Source organism: Salvelinus namaycush, chromosome 3 (genome assembly GCF_016432855.1).
Source record: "Salvelinus namaycush isolate Seneca chromosome 3, SaNama_1.0, whole genome shotgun sequence".
Lineage (NCBI taxonomy): Eukaryota > Metazoa > Chordata > Actinopteri > Salmoniformes > Salmonidae > Salvelinus > Salvelinus namaycush.
Window position 1 is genome coordinate 6,342,760 of NC_052309.1, and position 18,347 is coordinate 6,361,106.

General features: G+C 46.0%; 1 protein-coding gene across 5 annotated transcripts in view; it reads right to left on the bottom strand.

The window, feature by feature from the left end:
- The window catches only part of dym (dymeclin), a 170,753-nt gene that overhangs the window by 59,830 nt on the left and 92,576 nt on the right, over positions 1–18,347 (bottom strand). For all 5 annotated transcript variants that reach the window (XM_038989596.1, XM_038989594.1, XM_038989595.1 and 2 more), the window contains one exon: positions 2,675–2,780. In XM_038989596.1, the coding sequence (XP_038845524.1) occupies positions 2,675–2,780 (106 nt within the window). The remainder of the gene's footprint in view (positions 1–2,674; positions 2,781–18,347) is intronic.

The window sequence follows — 18,347 nt, forward strand, 5'->3', positions numbered from 1 at the left end:
CAGAGAGAGAGACAGAGAGAGAGTGAGAGACAGAGAGAGAGTGAGAGACAGAGAGTGAGAGACAGAGAGAGAGTGAGAGACAGAGAGTGAGAGACAGAGAGAGAGACAGAGACACAGACATAGACACAGACAGAGACACAGACACAGAGACAGAGAGAGACAGAGAAGGACAGAGAGAGACAGACACAGAGACACAGAGAGAGAGACAGAGAGAGAGAGAAAGAAGAATTTCTCATGTGTTTGAATAACAACATTCATGTTCAGACTGCAGGATTTACACCTTCCTAGCAACATCAATATAAAGACCTTATCAACGTTACTCAGAGAACATAATACTGGACACGAGATACCAACCAGGAACAACAATATCCCTGAGATCACAACTGCTTCTACAGAGACCAGGGTCATATTCATCAGGCACCAAACATAAGAAATCTGACAAACAGGGTACTACTTGAAATTAACCAATAACAAATGCTTGTTTTAGTTTTTAGTTTTCTTTTGCTAATGAATACGACCCCGGCCAGCTTATTGTTGGAGCTTGGAGGAAACCTTCCATGATATAATTCACACAGACATACAGAAAACATGATATAATTAATACAGACGTTTACAAAACACTGTGTGACCAGGGAGGGTCATGTTTGGGGGAAGTGATATCATTGCCCGGAGGTTAATTCAGCTTCGATGACTCTAGACATAGCAATGGTCTTTTCCAGCCAGCGTGTGACAAAGGGGGAAACAAGGGGAGGGATAAGGGCCATGAAAGAGGCATCCAAACAAAAGAGACGACAGGGCGAGGGGCTCTTCCCTTACGCCTGTCTGTGTGGGGGGGATAAAGAGACGACAGGGCGAGGGGCTCTTTCCTTACGCCTGTCTGTGTGGGGGGGTAAAGAGACGACAGGGCGAGGGGCTCTTCCCTTACGCCTGTCTGTGTGGGGGGGCAAAAGAGACGACAGGGCGAGGGGCTCTTCCCTTACGCCTGTCTGTGTGGGGGGATAAAGAGACGACAGGGCGAGGGGCTCTTCCCTTACGCCTGTCTGTGTGGGGGGGTAGAGACGACAGGGCAAGGGGATCTTCCCTTACGCCTGTCTGTGTGGGGGGGTAAAGAGACGACAGGGCGAGGGGCTCTTCCCTTACGCCTGTCTGTGAGGGGGGATAAAGAGACGACAGGGCGAGGGGCTCTTCCCTTACGCCTGTCTGTGTGGGGGGGATAAAGAGAGGACAGGGCGAGGGGCTCTTCCCTTACGCCTGTCTGTGAGGGGGGATAGAGACGACAGGGCGAGGGGCTCTTCCCTTACGCCTGTCTGTGTGGGGGGGTAGAGACGACAGGGCGAGGGGCTCTTCCCTTACGCCTGTCTGTGTGGGGGGGATAAAGAGAGGACAGGGCGAGGGGCTCTTCCCTTACGCCTGTCTGTGTGGGGGGGATAAAGAGAGGACAGGGCGAGGGGCTCTTCCCTTACGCCTGTCTGTGTGGGGGGGATAAAGAGAGGACAGGGCGAGGGGCTCTTCCCTTACGCCTGTCTGTGTGGGGGGGGTAAAGACAGGACAGGGCGAGGGGCTCTTCCCTTACGCCTGTCTGTGTGGGGGGGTAAAGAGAGGACAGGGCGAGGGGCTCTTTCCTTACGCCTGTCTGTGTGGGGGGATAAAGAGACGACAGGGCGAGGGGCTCTTTCCTTACGCCTGTCTGTGTGGGGGGGGTAAAGAGACGACAGAGCGAGGGGCTCTTCCCTTACGCCGGTCTGTGTGGGGGGGTAGAGACGACAGGGCGAGGGGCTCTTCCCTTACGCCTGTCTGTGTGGGGGGGTAGAGACGACAGGGCGAGGGGATCTTCCCTTACGCCTGTCTGTGTGGGGGGATAAAGAGACGACAGGGCGAGGGGCTCTTTCCTTACGCCTGTCTGTGTGGGGGGGGTAAAGAGACGACAGAGCGAGGGGCTCTTCCCTTACGCCTGTCTGTGTGGGGGGGATAAAGAGACGACAGGGTGAGGGGCTCTTCCCTTACGCCGGTCTGTGTGGGGGGGTAGAGACGACAGGGCGAGGGGCTCTTCCCTTACGCCTGTCTGTGTGGGGGGGGTAGAGACGACAGGGTGAGGGGCTCTTCCCTTACGCCTGTCTATGTGGGGGGGATAAAGAGACGACAGAGTGAGGGGCTCTTCCCTTACGCCTGTCTGTGTGGGGGGGTAGAGACAACAGGGCGAGGGGCTCTTCCCTTATGCCTGTTTGTGTGTGTGTGGAGGGGGGGGGGGGTAAAGAGAAGACCGGGTGAGGGGCTCTTTCCTTACGCTTGTCTGTGTGTGGGGGGGATAACCAGGCACACACCTCAGCTACTCCATCTCGTCTGCAATCCTTGGGACCCCCCCGACGTCTGACGCACACCCTCCCTCCTGTCACACACCCCCGCCCTCACCCATCCCCCCAGACACACACCCAGACACAAAGACACACACGGCACGCACCACGAATGCAGATGCGAACTCAGTGAGAGATGACAGTCAGACCTAGACACACACCCAGACACTCAGATCCAGACATGGCTGGAGGTGCAGGCCCAGGGGATCAGCATTCACTTTGTGTGTGAGGTCAATTTCCCTAGTAGTCCCACCATTGAATCAAAAGATAACTGGGATAAGCCTAGATTTTTCAACGACCAAATCAGTAGCTGCAGTACTCACGTAGTCAGGCAGTACAGAGCTGTCGTCTGCCCCCCGGGGACCTCTCAGAGACTGGGTTGCCTGCTCCAAGACCTTGTTGTGCTTCTTGGACAGCAGTGCAAATAGACTGGAGGGAGAGAGGAAAAGGGGAGAGGAGAGGCAACAGGGCTATTTAGAGTCTTTATAAAGATCAGAGGATTCTGGTATCACATCCTGGTATCACAAGACTGGTATCACAAGACTGGCTGCACTATTAAGGGCATTATATTTGTCATAGTCTTCGATCCACATAATCCAGACCAGGGATCATCCACTAGATTCAGCCGTGGGACAATTTTCTTTTCAGCAGATGGTCAGGAGGCCAGGACATAATTACAAATAACTTCAAATTGAATGCAAGAAGCCCAAAACAGATATAATATTTGACTTAAACATAGTAATTTCAAACATTGCTTACATTTGTATAAGATCACATGTATATCTCTCTATTTTGCGTGAGAATACTTTGGAACAGATTTCCAAAATTAAAATCACTTGGAGCTGATTTTCTTTATCAGCCAAAGAATTATGATACATAAAAATGACCCGCGGGCCAGCAGTTGGAAAACCCTGATCTGGACCTACTTTTATGAAACAAATACTTCCACTGAGTACTTAACATTAAGAACACCTTCCTAACACTGCGTTGCACCCCCGTTTACACTCAGAACAGCCTCAATTTGTCAGGCCACGCACTCTACAAGGAGTCAAAAGTGTTCCACAGGGATGTTGGCCTGCAGTGAATTTGGAAAGTATTATTTCCACATTTTGTTATGTTACAGCCTTATTCAATTATTATTAGTAGTAGTAGTAGTTTTCCACCTCATCAATCTACACACAATACCCCATAATGACAAAGCAAAAACAGGTTTTTAGAATTTTTGGAAAATGTATTAAAAGTATTAAAAACAGAAATACCTTATTTACATAAGTATTCAGACTCTTTGCTATGAGAGTCGAAATTGAGTTCAGGTGCATCTTGTTTCCATTGATCATCCTTGAGAGGTTTCTACAACTTGATTGGAGTCCACCTGTAGTAAATTAAATTAATTGGCCACCCGGTGAAACTGAGCAATCGAGGGAGAAGGGCCTTGGTCAGGGAGGTGACAAAGAACACGATGGTCATAGTCCAAAGCTGCCAAAGGTGCTCCAACAAAGTACTGACTAAAGGGTCTGAATACTTATGTAAATGTGATAACTGAATTGTTTTTAAATTATTTTTTTTAAACTTTTATTTTTTTTATAGCTTTGTCATTATGAGTATTGGGTGTAAATTGATGAGGGGAAAAAGTCAAGGGATCTGAATACTTTTGGAATGTATTGTATGTTGACTCCAATGCTTCACGCAGTTGTGTCAAGTTGGCTGGATGTTCATTGGGTGGTGGAGCGTTCTTGATACAAACGGGAAATGATTGAGTGTGAAAAACCCAGCAGCATTGCAGTTCTTGACACACAAACCAGTACGCCTGGTACCTACTACCATACCCCGTTCAAAGGCACTTAAATCTTTTGTCTTGCCTTTTCACCCTCTGAATGGCGCACATACATAATCCATGTCACAATTGTCTCAAGGCTTAAAAATCCTCCTTTAACCGGTCTCCTCCCCTTCATCTACACTGATTGAAGTGGATTTAACAAGTGACATCAATAAGGGATCATATATTTGACCTGGATTCACCTGGTCAGTCCTATGTCATGGAAAGAGCAGGTGTTCTTAATGTTTTGTACACTCAGTGTATTTTGGCCAATGTTATGAACAGATCTAACACACAAACACATTTCAGCCTGAGAAAGACAGAGACAGCATCACAGAAGAGATGTAACACACAGACACATTTCAGCCTGAGAAAGACAGAGACAGCATCACAGAAGAGATCTCACACACAGACACATTTCAGTCTGAGAAAGACAGAGACAGCATCACAGAAGAGATCTCACACACAGACACATTTCAGTCTGAGAAAGACAGAGAGCATCCCAGAAGAGATGTAACACAGACACATTTCAGTCTGAGAAAGACAGAGAGCATCACAGAAGAGATGTAACACAGACACCAGCGTTGTGTCTGATGCCTGATTGATGTCCGATTTACACATACAGGGTCTTCTTCACAAAACAACACATTCCAAATGTGCAATTTCTCAAGAGCCCAAATGGCACCCTATTCCCTTTATAGTGCACTACTTTAGAACAGAGCCCCTATGGCAAACAATTCCCTATATAGTGCACTACTATAGAACAGAGCCCCTATGGCACCATACTCCCTATATAGTGCACTACTTTAGACCAGAGCCTAATGGCACCATATTCCCTATATAGTGCACTACTTTTCTTAGAGATAGGGTGCATATGGGACGCAGAAATAAGCTCCAGTTACGTACATTGATGGATTCTTCACGTGTACATAGATTCTGTAGATAACTCATTCTCTACATGGTTCTATACAAACACCACTGTCTTTGTTTCTACTCATTAGCGGTCTCAACAAAATCATTCCAAACCATGTGTGTGTGTCATTCCTAAGACATTATAACACAAACAACACAACCGGGGGAATAAACAGCAGACAAATGAGCCTCACAATACAAGTGAAGCTAAATAGAATAGAACATAATAGAATCCAATAAAGTGTTGTGTGAAATATGTAGAGGACCCTGATGGATTAGCGTACGTAAAAGGACAAAGGACAGACGGCTGGCACTCAGAAGTGTGTAGATTGGCACGGCTGGCACTCAGAAGTGTGCAGATTGGCACGGCAAGGTCGAAACAGACAAGCGAAAATCTGATCTATTTTCTTACTCTTAAGTGTTCCTGAAAGTGTTCCTGAAAGCCAAGCTCAGACTGACTATACATGCATGCAGCTAAACCAAGCTCTCAGACTGACTATACATGCAGCTAAGCCAAGCTCAGACTGACTATACATGCATGCAGCTAAACCAAGCTCTCAGACTGACTATACATGCATGCAGCTAAACCAAGCTCTCAGACTGACTATACATGCATGCAGCTAAACCAAGCTCTCAGACTGACTATACATGCAGCTAAGCCAAGCTCTCAGACTGACTATACATGCAGCTAAGCCAAGCTCTGAGGCTGACTATACATGCAGCTAAGCCAAGCTCTCAGACTGACTATACATGCAGCTAAGCCAAGCTCTCAGACTGACTACACATGCAGCTAAACCAAGCTCTCAGACTGACTACACATGCAGCTAAACCAAGCTCTCAGACTGACTACACATGCAGCTAAACCAAGCTCTCAGACTGACTATACATGCAGCTAAGCCAAGCTCTGAGGCTTACTATACATGCAGCTAAGCCAAGCTCTCAGACTGACTATACATGCAGCTAAGCCAAGCTCTCAGACTGACTATACATGCAGCTAAGCCAAGCTCTCAGACTGACTATACATGCAGCTAAGCCAAGCTCTCAGACTGACTATACATGCAGCTAAGCCAAGCTCTCAGACTGACTATACATGCAGCTAAGCCAAGCTCTCAGACTGACTATACATGCAGCTAAGCCAAGCTCTCAGACTGACTATACATGCAGCTAAGCCAAGCTCTCAGACTGACTACACATGCAGCTAAGCCAAGCTCTCAGACTGACTATACATGCAGCTAAGCCAAGCTCTCAGACGGACTATACATGCAGCTAAGCCAAGCTCTCAGACTGACTATACATGCAGCTAAGCCAAGCTCTCAGACTGACTATACATGCAGCTAAGCCAAGCTCTCAGACTGACTATACATGCAGCTAAGCCAAGCTCTCAGACTGACTATACATGCAGCTAAGCCAAGCTAAGCCAATTGATTATTTATTTGGAACCAAAGTTGTCCGTCCGTCACACAACCTTTGATTTACGGGTAGACTAGAGTCGCTCTAGTACCCTTAAAGTAAGGGTACTAGAGCTGTCTAGGGGACTTCTATCAGACACAGACCGGCCTTCATCCCCCAAAACCAATACCCATTAGAAGGCTTCAATGACAGCAGCATGTGAATAAGGGTCCAATCATATCCTGTGCTAAATGTCCTATGGTACACATCCCTATGATCTATCTGGTTGATGGGATGGAATGTCCGGAGCTTCTAGGAACAGTGACATCATCCCAAGTCTCAAATGATACCCCATAGGGCTCGGGTCAAAAGTAGTGCCCTATTTAGAAGGGATGCAACGATTCACATCGGTCCCTGGTTCAAATGTTTAAAATAGGAGGGCATCGGTCTGCTGGATCTGTCAGATATCAATTCAAACATTACGAATTGTAGAAATGACTTTCTTTCTACCTTCAGAAAATACCTCATGCATCCTCTTCTTCAGTGTGGAACTGCATGTAACTGTGGTGACAGTCATTGAACTAAAAGTCATTTCATATGCCGAACAACCCAAGGCAATATCAGTAGCCTCGTAGCACGCTGACCAACAAGGTAATATCAGTTGCCTCGTAGCACGCTGACCAACAAGGCAATATCAGTAGCCTCGTAGCACGCTGACCAACAAGGTAATATCAGTAGCCTCGTAGCACGCTGATCAACAAGATAATATCAGTAGCCTCGTAGCACGCTGACCATCAAGGTAATATCAGTAGCCTCGTAGCACGCTGACCAACAAGGCAATATCAGTAGCCACGTAGCACGCTGACCAACAAGGCAATATCAGTAGCCACGTAGCACGCTGACCAACAAGGTAATATCAGTAGCCACGTAGCACGCTGACCAACAAGGCAATATCAGTAGCCACGTAGCACGCTGACCAACAAGGTAATATCAGTAGCCTCGTAGCACGCTGACCAACAAGGTAATATCAGTAGCCTCGTAGCACGCTGACCAACAAGGTAATATCAGTAGCCACGTAGCACGCTGACCAACAAGGCAATATCAGTAGCCACGTAGCACGCTGACCAACAAGGTAATATCAGTAGCCACGTAGCACGCTGACCAACAAGGTAATATCAGTAGCCACGTAGCACGCTGACCAACAAGGCAATATCAGTAGCCACGTAGCACGCTGACCAACAAGGTAATATCAGTAGCCTCGTAGCACGCTGACCAACAAGGTAATATCAGTAGCCACGTAGCACGCTGACCAACAAGGTAATATCAGTAGCCTCGTAGCACGCTGACCAACAAGGTAATATCAGTAGCCTCGTAGCACGCTGACCAACAAGGCAATATCAGTAGCCACGTAGCACGCTGACCAACAAGGTAATATCAGTAGCCTCGTAGCACGCTGACCAACAAGGCAATATCAGTAGCCACGTAGCACGCTGACCAACAAGGTAATATCAGTAGCCTCGTAGCACGCTGACCAACAAGGTAATATCAGTAGCCTCGTAGCACGCTGACCAACAAGGCAATATCAGTAGCCACGTAGCACGCTGACCAACAAGGCAATATCAGTAGCCACGTAGCACGCTGACCAACAAGGTAATATCAGTAGCCTCGTAGCACGCTGACCAACAAGGTAATATCAGTAGCCTCGTAGCACGCTGACCAACAAGGCAATATCAGTAGCCACGTAGCACGCTGACCAACAAGGCAATATCAGTAGCCACGTAGCACGCTGACCAACAAGGTAATATCAGTAGCCTCGTAGCACGCTGACCAACAAGGTAATATCAGTAGCCTCGTAGCACGCTGACCAACAAGGTAATATCAGTAGCCTCGTAGCACGCTGACCAACAAGGTAATATCAGTAGCCTCGTAGCACGCTGACCAACAAGGTAATATCAGTAGCCTCGTAGCACGCTGACCAACAAGGTAATATCAGTAGCCTCGTAGCACGCTGACCAACAAGGTAATATCAGTAGCCTCGTAGCACGCTGACCAACAAGGTAATATCAGTAGCCACGTAGCACGCTGACCAACAAGGTAATATCAGTAGCCACGTAGCACGCTGACCAACAAGGTAATATCAGTAGCCTCGTAGCACGCTGACCAACAAGGTAATATCAGTAGCCTCGTAGCACGCTGACCAACAAGGTAATATCAGTAGCCTCGTAGCACGCTGACCAACAAGGCAATATCAGTAGCCTCGTAGCACGCTGACCAACAAGGCAATATCAGTAGCCTCGTAGCACGCTGACCAACAAGGTAATATCAGTAGCCTCGTAGCACGCTGACCAACAAGGTAATATCAGTAGCCTCGTAGCACGCTGACCAACAAGGCAATATCAGTAGCCACGTAGCACGCTGACCAACAAGGTAATATCAGTAGCCTCGTAGCACGCTGACCAACAAGGCAATATCAGTAGCCTCGTAGCACGCTGACCAACAAGGTAATATCAGTAGCCTCGTAGCACGCTGATCAACAAGATAATATCAGTAGCCTCGTAGCACGCTGACCAACAAGGTAATATCAGTAGCCTCGTAGCACGCTGACCAACAAGGTAATATCAGTAGCCTCGTAGCACGCTGACCAACAAGGTAATATCAGTAGCCTCGTAGCACGCTGACCAACAAGGCAATATCAGTAGCCACGTAGCACGCTGACCAACAAGGTAATATCAGTAGCCACGTAGCACGCTGACCAACAAGATAATATCAGTAGCCTCGTAGCACGCTGACCAACAAGGTAATATCAGTAGCCTCGTAGCACGCTGACCAACAAGGTAATATCAGTAGCCTCGTAGCACGCTGACCAACAAGGTAATATCAGTAGCCTCGTAGCACGCTGACCAACAAGGTAATATCAGTAGCCTCGTAGCACGCTGACCATCAAGGTAATATCAGTAGCCTCGTAGCACGCTGACCAACAAGATAATATCAGTAGCCTCGTAGCACGCTGACCAACAAGATAATATCAGTAGCCTCGTAGCACGCTGACCAACAAGGCAATATCAGTAGCCTCGTAGCACGCTGACCAACAAGGTAATATCAGTAGCCTCGTAGCACGCTGACCAACAAGGTAATATCAGTAGCCTCGTAGCACGCTGACCAACAAGGTAATATCAGTAGCCTCGTAGCACGCTGACCAACAAGGTAATATCAGTAGCCTCGTAGCACGCTGACCATCAAGGTAATATCAGTAGCCTCGTAGCACGCTGACCAACAAGGTAATATCAGTAGCCTCGTAGCACGCTGACCAACAAGGCAATATCAGTAGCCACGTAGCACGCTGACCAACAAGGTAATATCAGTAGCCTCGTAGCACGCTGACCAACAAGGCAATATCAGTAGCCTCGTAGCACGCTGACCAACAAGGTAATATCAGTAGCCTCGTAGCACGCTGACCAACAAGGTAATATCAGTAGCCTCGTAGCACGCTGATCAACAAGGTAATATCAGTAGCCTCGTAGCACGCTGACCAACAAGGTAGGCCTATTCCTGATTTTGCACATGTTCAATCCGAGTGTCAAAATTTCCCAAAAGGTCTAAACCATTCGATTATGAGACGGGGGTGAAATCCAAAGTTGTGCTATATATTCATTGGCTGTGTCATAGCTAGTTTGTAAACATAAATATTGATACATTACTAGCACTAACACTTTTAATTAGAGAACGACCTACTAAGATTTTATAGTGCAGATGCCAATACCGATTTTTGGGGGGTCAAGGAGCCGATGGCCGATATTCAATATCATTCAATTAGAAAATGTTGATGATGTTGATGACATTTCCCAGAGACAGCCATTCATGTTTCAATTTTTAAATGTGTTTCACCAATCTAACTACATAACATAATAGTAGTAATTGTATTTGAATGGGAAATCTCTTAACCTGGGTAAATGAAGAAGGCATAGGCCTACTTACAATACAGGTGAATGCATATTAAATAGGAGTGTGTGCATTGAGTTATTGAGCTTGTTTTGGTTGATCAGTGAAGTCTATGGTGCTACAGATGATAATTTGTCTTCCATTTGGGACTTATATTAGCCTACTGATCAACAACATTTGCATAGAGGCATCAGTCCAGGATGTCATACCTGTATGGTAGGACATCACATAGGCAGTGTGGTTAGTTTGAGAATATAAAATAACATCTATCCATTCAAATGGGTACAACGTCATGATGTGTAGTATTGTTGTCATTTTCCGTGATCGGGAAAACATTATACAGTGGGGCAAAAAAGTATTTAGTCAGCCACCAATTGTACAAGTTCTCCCACTTAAAAAGATGAGAGAGGCTTGTAAAAGACTTACAGAAAACGTTTGACCTCTGTCATTGCCAACAAAGGGTATATAACAAAGTATTGAGATAAACTTTTGTTATTGACCAAATACTTATTTTCCACCATCATTTGCAAATAAATTCATTAAAAATCCTACAATGTGATTTTCTGGATTTTTCCCCCCTCATTTTGTCTGTCATAGTTGAAGTGTACCTATGATGAAAATTACAGGCCTCTCTCATCTTTTTAAGTGGGAGAACTTGCACAATTGGTGGCTGACTAAATACTTTTTTGCCCCACTGTATATATTTTTTTAGCTGTCAGAATGCATTTCTAAAACAACTCAGCTGCCAGGATGAAATTCAAATCAAATCAACTCGCTTTCGTCTGTCTAGAAATGAGCGGGTTGTAACTTGATCGACTGCTACAATAGGATAGAGCAAGGCTTTAACTCCGCTCCCTTTCAGATTTCTCCATTGCTCATATCACTCGCTGCGGTTTACTGCTACTACGATAACTAGCTATGCCGATGACACTCTCTACCAAGACATAAATGTGCATAATATCTAACAAGGAGAGCGAGGGTAGGAAAACATATGACAACGACGATGAGCGTTCTTGTCTGAATGACTCAAATCTGCCCATAGTTCGAGAAGTGAGAACGCTCACACACACACTGATCTACAGCTTTCTTGGTACATAAACATGAAGGAAGATTGTTAGGTCGCTAAACCTATTGCCAACCTTTATTTAGCTATTTTAAAACAATTCCTTTGTTCTCTATTACAACGATCATCTAATCCGACTATCAACATCCAATTTATGAATATGCTTGCGGCTGGTCAGATCAGCACAGCAGTAAATAGATAACGTTAGACAAAGTTAGATGTACAAAATGATAACCCGCTAACGTTAGCTAGCTACGTTGGCTACTAGCTCCCACCTGATATCTTAGCACCATGTTTATCTAGCCAGCTAGTGAGCATAGTAGCTAATATAGCTAGCTTGCTAACACCACAGATGATAGGGTTATTTATTGTAATCTTTGCTAACAGGTCACGTAGCTATCTGCTTAGCTAGTTAGCTAGTAGGTCGGGATGATACCTGTATCGTGGCAAGGAAACAAAACACGAAGTGGATTTAATGTTGGAAACAAACCTCATTATGTTGTCATCCAGAGTCACATATCTTTATTTTCCAAGCTGTAGCACATCATATTTTACATACAGCAGGTTTTAAAGGACCAAAGAGTTTGGTCAGCTTCGTGTTTTCATGTTTGCCATAGAACAAATATTGTGGTACTGGTATTGTCCCGGCCCTACTAGCTAGCGATCATTACTGTGTCATTTATAACAAAATCAGTCCAGCTACGGTCATTACTGTGTCATTTATAAGAAACTCAGTCCAGCTACGGTCATTACTGTGTCATTTATAAGAAACTCAGTCCAGCTACGGTCATTACTGTGTCATTTATAAGAAAATCAGTCCAGCTACGGTCATTACCGTGTCATTTATAAGAAAATCAGTCCAGCTACGGTCATTACCGTGTCATTTATAAGAAAATCAGTCCAGCTACGGTCATTACTGTGTCATTTATAAGAAAATCAGTCCAGCTACGGTCATTACTGTGTCATTTATAAGAAACTCAGTCCAGCTACGGTCATTACTGTGTCATTTATAAGAAACTCAGTCCAGCTACGGTCATTACTGTGTCATTTATAAGAAACTCAGTCCAGCTACGGTCATTACTGTGTCATTTATAAGAAACTCAGTCCAGCTACGGTCATTACTGTGTCATTTATAAGAAACTCAGTCCAGCTACGGTCATTACTGTGTCATTTATAAGAAACTCAGTCCAGCTACGGTCATTACTGTGTCATTTATAAGAACATCAGTCCAGCTACGGTCATTACTGTGTCATTTATAAGAAAATCAGTCCAGCTACGGTCATTACTGTGTGTCATTTATGGTTGCAACGGGTCAGAAACTTTCCGGTAAATTGCTTAAACTCATCAAAAAAAGTTCTCTTATAACAGTGAACCTTTTGTTGTGAGATACACATCAGGCAATTCTAGGTCTTGTGGCATATTTTGGTTAAACTATCCCCAATTCAATGGAATTGGAACCCTCTGCATGCAGAGTGCATTCTTCCATCACATGTACAGCTGATTCTCAAGATCTTGCACACTAATGAGAAGCTATTGAGCCCACACTACTACACTGTCTGAGTCAAGGACTACATGCTTTCTGGTAAATTTTGTTTACAATTCTGGGTGGGGTGAATATATTTTATATGACATACATTATTTTTAACTAGTAAAGAGTAGCCTAGAGCAAAGTGTGTTTAAATCATTTCTAACTTGTTAACAATTTCTGCTACCATGTGGGTTTTAGCTTGCTTGAGCCTGCTGACTGAAGAGTGTTAATTCACCTGTTTCATACATGTTTCATTTTAAAACATTTATTTTACAAAGGAGTTGTTTAATCTAACAGCTTAACTATTTATCTGTAAACGGAATTGTATTTGTTGTTTCTTTACAAAACAATATATAATCTTTACAGGAAAATGCCAAGGGCACTATCTGATGTGTGGAGACATTTCACTACAGCTAATGTAGAAGGAAAAGCTGTGTACATTTGCAAATGCTGTGCCAAATCATATGTGAAGAATGCAACAAAGATGCAGAATCATCTGGCCAAGTGCATAAAGTTCCCTCAGCGCTCACAACAAGCAACCTCTGACAAAAGTCCCTCTACTTCTATTCGAGGTGAAAATGATGAATCAGACACCTTATCGATAGCAACAGCTCATGGTTCTCCTGGAATCAGAAGTTTGTTTGACTCAATAGAGGAACGTAGTCAGAGAAATGCTGATGAATGTCTTGCTCGAGCTGTGTATGCAACTGGTTCACCTCTGATGCTCACAGGTAATGTATATTGGAAGAGATTTCTGAATGTTCTTCGCCCAGCATACACCCCTTCAACCAGACATGCTTTATCAACTAATTTGCTGGATGCAGAGTTCAACAAAGTTCATTCCCATATATTCCCATATATTCCCGTTAATTCCCATATATTCCCGTTAATTCCCATATATTCCTGTTAATTCCCATATATTCCTGTTAATTCCCATATATTCCCGTTAATTCCCATATATTCCTGTTAATTCCCATATATTCCCGTTAATTCCCATATATTCCTGTTAATTCCCATATATTCCCGTTAATTCCCATATATTCCTGTTAATTCCCATATATTCCTGTTAATTCCCATATATTCCCGTTAATTCCCATGGAAAGTTTCCACCTCTGAATATTCCCCAAAATGTGCAACCTTAAAGTAATTTATAAGAAAATCAGTCCAGCTACAGTCATGACTCTATGCCATTTTTAAGAAAACCAGTCTAGCAACAATCATTACTGTAATGTTATTTATAAGCAGCCAGTTTCAACTGGTACACTATCGGCGCCCAGCCACCATTTAATCAAACAACCATGTTTTCTGGCTACATTCCTGTAACCGCTGTCTTTGAACTGTACCTCAACAGACAGTACTCAGCCTGGAACACAGAACAGAAATCATCACATGAATCCAGCCCAGGCTGTCCACCGTATGCCCCATACCCATGCCCCATACCCATGCCCCATACCCATGCCCCATACCCATGCCCCATACCCATGCCCCATACCCATGACAAATTGAGTGCCCCAAATGGCACCTTATTTCCAATACAGTGCACTACTTCCCCCCTATGGGCCCTGGTCAAAAGTAGTGCACTACTTCCCCCCTATGGGCCCTGGTCAAAAGTAGTGCACTACTTCCCCCCTATGGGCCCTGGTCAAAAGTAGTGCACTAGTTCCCCCTATGGGCCCTGGTCAAAAGTAGTGCACTAGTTCCCCCCTATGGGCCCTGGTCAAAAGTAGTGCACTACTTCCCCCCTATGGGCCCTGGTCAAAAGTAGTGCACTACTTCCCCCCTATGGGCCCTGGTCAAAAGTAGTGCACTAGTTCCCCCTATGGGCCCTGGTCAAAAGTAGTGCACTAGTTCCCCCCTATGGGCCCTGGTCAAAAGTAGTGCACTAGTTCCCCCTATGGGCCCTGGTCAAAAGTAGTGCACTACTTCCCCCCTATGGGCCCTGGTCAAAAGTAGTGCACTACTTCCCCCCTATGGGCCCTGGTCAAAAGTAGTGCACTACTTCCCCCCTATGGGCCCTGGTCAAAAGTAGTGCACTAGTTCCCCCTATGGGCCCTGGTCAAAAGTAGTGCACTACTTCCCCCCTATGGGCCCTGGTCAAAAGTAGTGCACTAGTTCCCCCTATGGGCCCTGGTCAAAAGTAGTGCACTAGTTCCCCCCTATGGGTCCTGGTCAAAAGTAGTGCACTAGTTCCCCCTATGGGCCCTGGTCAAAAGTAGTGCACTACTTCCCCCCTATGGGCCCTGGTCAAAAGTAGTGCACTACTTCCCCCCTATGGGCCCTGGTCAAAAGTAGTGCACTACTTCCCCCCTATGGGCCCTGGTCAAAAGTAGTGCACTACTTCCCCCCTATGGGCCCTGGTCAAAAGTAGTGCACTAGTTCCCCCTATGGGCCCTGGTCAAAAGTAGTGCACTACTTCCCCCCTATGGGCCCTGGTCAAAAGTAGTGCACTACTTCCCCCCTATGGGCCCTGGTCAAAAGTGGTGCACTACTTCCCCCCTATGGGCCCTGGTCAAAAGTAGTGCACTACTTCCCCCCTATGGGCCCTGGTCAAAAGTAGTGCACTACTTCCCCCCTATGGGCCCTGGTCAAAAGTAGTGCACTACTTCCCCCCTATGGGCCCTGGTCAAAAGTGGTGCACTACTTCCCCCCCCAGGAACAGCAGATGGTTTCTGAAGCTCCAATAACACACAGAGAGGAGTAAACAGCCGTGTGGGAACACACAGCTTAGCAACACAGGCAGGAAGGAGCAAGGTACAGTAGGAACACACAGCTTAACAACACAGGCAGGAAGGAGCAAGGTACAGTAGGAACACACAGCTTAACAACACAGGCAGGAAGGAGCAAGGTACAGTAGGAACACACAGCTTAGCAACACAGGCAGGAAGGAGCAAGGTACAGTAGGAACACACAGCTTAACAACACAGGCAGGAAGGAGCAAGGTACAGTAGGAACACACAGCTTAACAACACAGGCAGGAAGGAGCAAGGTACAGTAGGAACACACAGCTTAACAACACAGGCAGGAAGGAGCAAGGTACAGTAGGAACACACAGCTTAGCAACACAGGCAGGAAGGAGCAAGGTACAGTAGGAACACACAGCTTAGCAACACAGGCAGGAAGGAGCAAGGTACAGTAGGAACACACAGCTTAGCAACACAGGCAGGAAGGAGCAAGGTACAGTAGGAACACACAGCTTAGCAACACAGGCAGGAAGGAGCAAGGTACAGTAGGAACACACAGCTTAACAACACAGGCAGGAAGGAGCAAGGTACAGTAGGAACACACAGCTTAGCAACACAGGCAGGAAGGAGCAAGGTACAGTAGGAACACACAGCTTAACAACACAGGCAGGAAGGAGCAAGGTACAGTAGGAACACACAGCTTAACAACACAGGCAGGAAGGAGCAAGGTACAGTAGGAACACACAGCTTAACAACACAGGCAGGAAGGAGCAAGGTACAGTAGGAACACACAGCTTAGCAACACAGGCAGGAAGGAGCAAGGTACAGTAGGAACACACAGCTTAACAACACAGGCAGGAAGGAGCAAGGTACAGTAGGAACACACAGCTTAGCAACACAGGCAGAAAGGAGCAAGGTACAGTAGGAACACACAGCTTAACAACACAGGCAGGAAGGAGCAAGGTACAGTAGGAACACACAGCTTAACAACACAGGCAGGAAGGAGCAAGGTACAGTAGGAACACACAGCTTAGCAACACAGGCAGAAAGGAGCAAGGTACAGTAGGAACACACATACACACAGACAGGCTCACACACACGCAGGCAGCTACACACACTGGCTAGATGATTCACCCCTCAACATTCAATGAGTCCTACACTACACATGCGCACGCACACACACACACATACATTATTTACAATATTACTTTAAAATGGTGTAAGGAATTTTGTTGCTGGAATTTGATCGAGGTTAGAAGATGGTGAAATGGGTGACAGTTGGTTTAATATATGAAGAAAATAGTCAAATAGGTTCATAGAATGTACTGTAGTGTACAGCAACTAACAAGACAAAAGCTGCTGCTGATTATCGTGTTACATGAACGTTCCCTCTCCTCAACACTAACTCATTAAGCCTGCCTGGTGAGAACAGTCTGGAACAGAAGTGGACTAGATTGGAATTCCTTCCTGTTATTAAGCAGCAGCTGACCTGACTAATCCTCTTAGGACCCACCATGGTTCAAATGAAATCGAACAAAATGGAGTCTTTAACATTACTCGACAGGGACAATGCACATTGATGACCAACATTTCTGTAAATGTGCCAGATTCAGCCAACCTGCTAATTCAACTGTATTCCTTTACCATATGGTGACACACTGTTTCTGTTTGGGTTGGGTTTCTGGCCATTTTCATTCAGCCTTTAACAACATGGGCACGTGTGTTTCAAAACATAGACATACCCTGGGTGGGCACTATGACTGAGATCTGAGCACGCTCTGATGCTCTGTGCTCTTTGAAACCCAATACAATGAAGAGGGGGAAAAAACATCCTTTGTTATGTGCTCTCTGTGTGTCTGTTCATAAAAGTGATGGGACGGAGGGGCACATTTTGTTACTAATTGACCGACAGGACAGAGCCGGGCCGGGTGCTTGCTGCCATAGGCTATTGTTTTGGCATCATTGGCATGGCAGCCTGTTCCATTGGTCATGTTTAGTCTAGACACAGTGCCTGGAAGCTGTGTCAGGTTGACCTACTGAAAATGGACGTGCGAGCGAGCGTGCACACACACACACACACACACACACACACACACACACACACACACACACACACACACACACACACACACACACACACACACACACGTACATACAGGCGCCCACACACACACGTACATACAGGCGCCCACACACCACACACACGTACAGGCGCCCACACACACACGTACATACAGGCGCCCACACACACACGTACATACAGGCGCCCACACACCACACACACACACACACACACACACACACACACACACAAGTACAGGCGCCCACACGTACAGGCGCCCACACGTACAGGCGCCCACACACACACACAAGGGCGTACAGACAAACGCAAACACACACAGTCACACGCGCGCACACACACGTACAGGTGCACTTACGCACACCCCCACCCACACATTCATCAGCGGACTCCGACACAAAATAAGCCATACAACAAGACCAAATGAGACAGAATCTCCCAAACTGTTGCACAAAGAAACCAGCCAGATAAATGCAGGACTCAGCAGAGACGTACACCTGTGCCACATGTCAGCACCATTCATCCAATGCAGGTCACCAAGGCCCTTTATCATTGGCTTTATGCGGTATGATTGAGCTACTGAAAGGT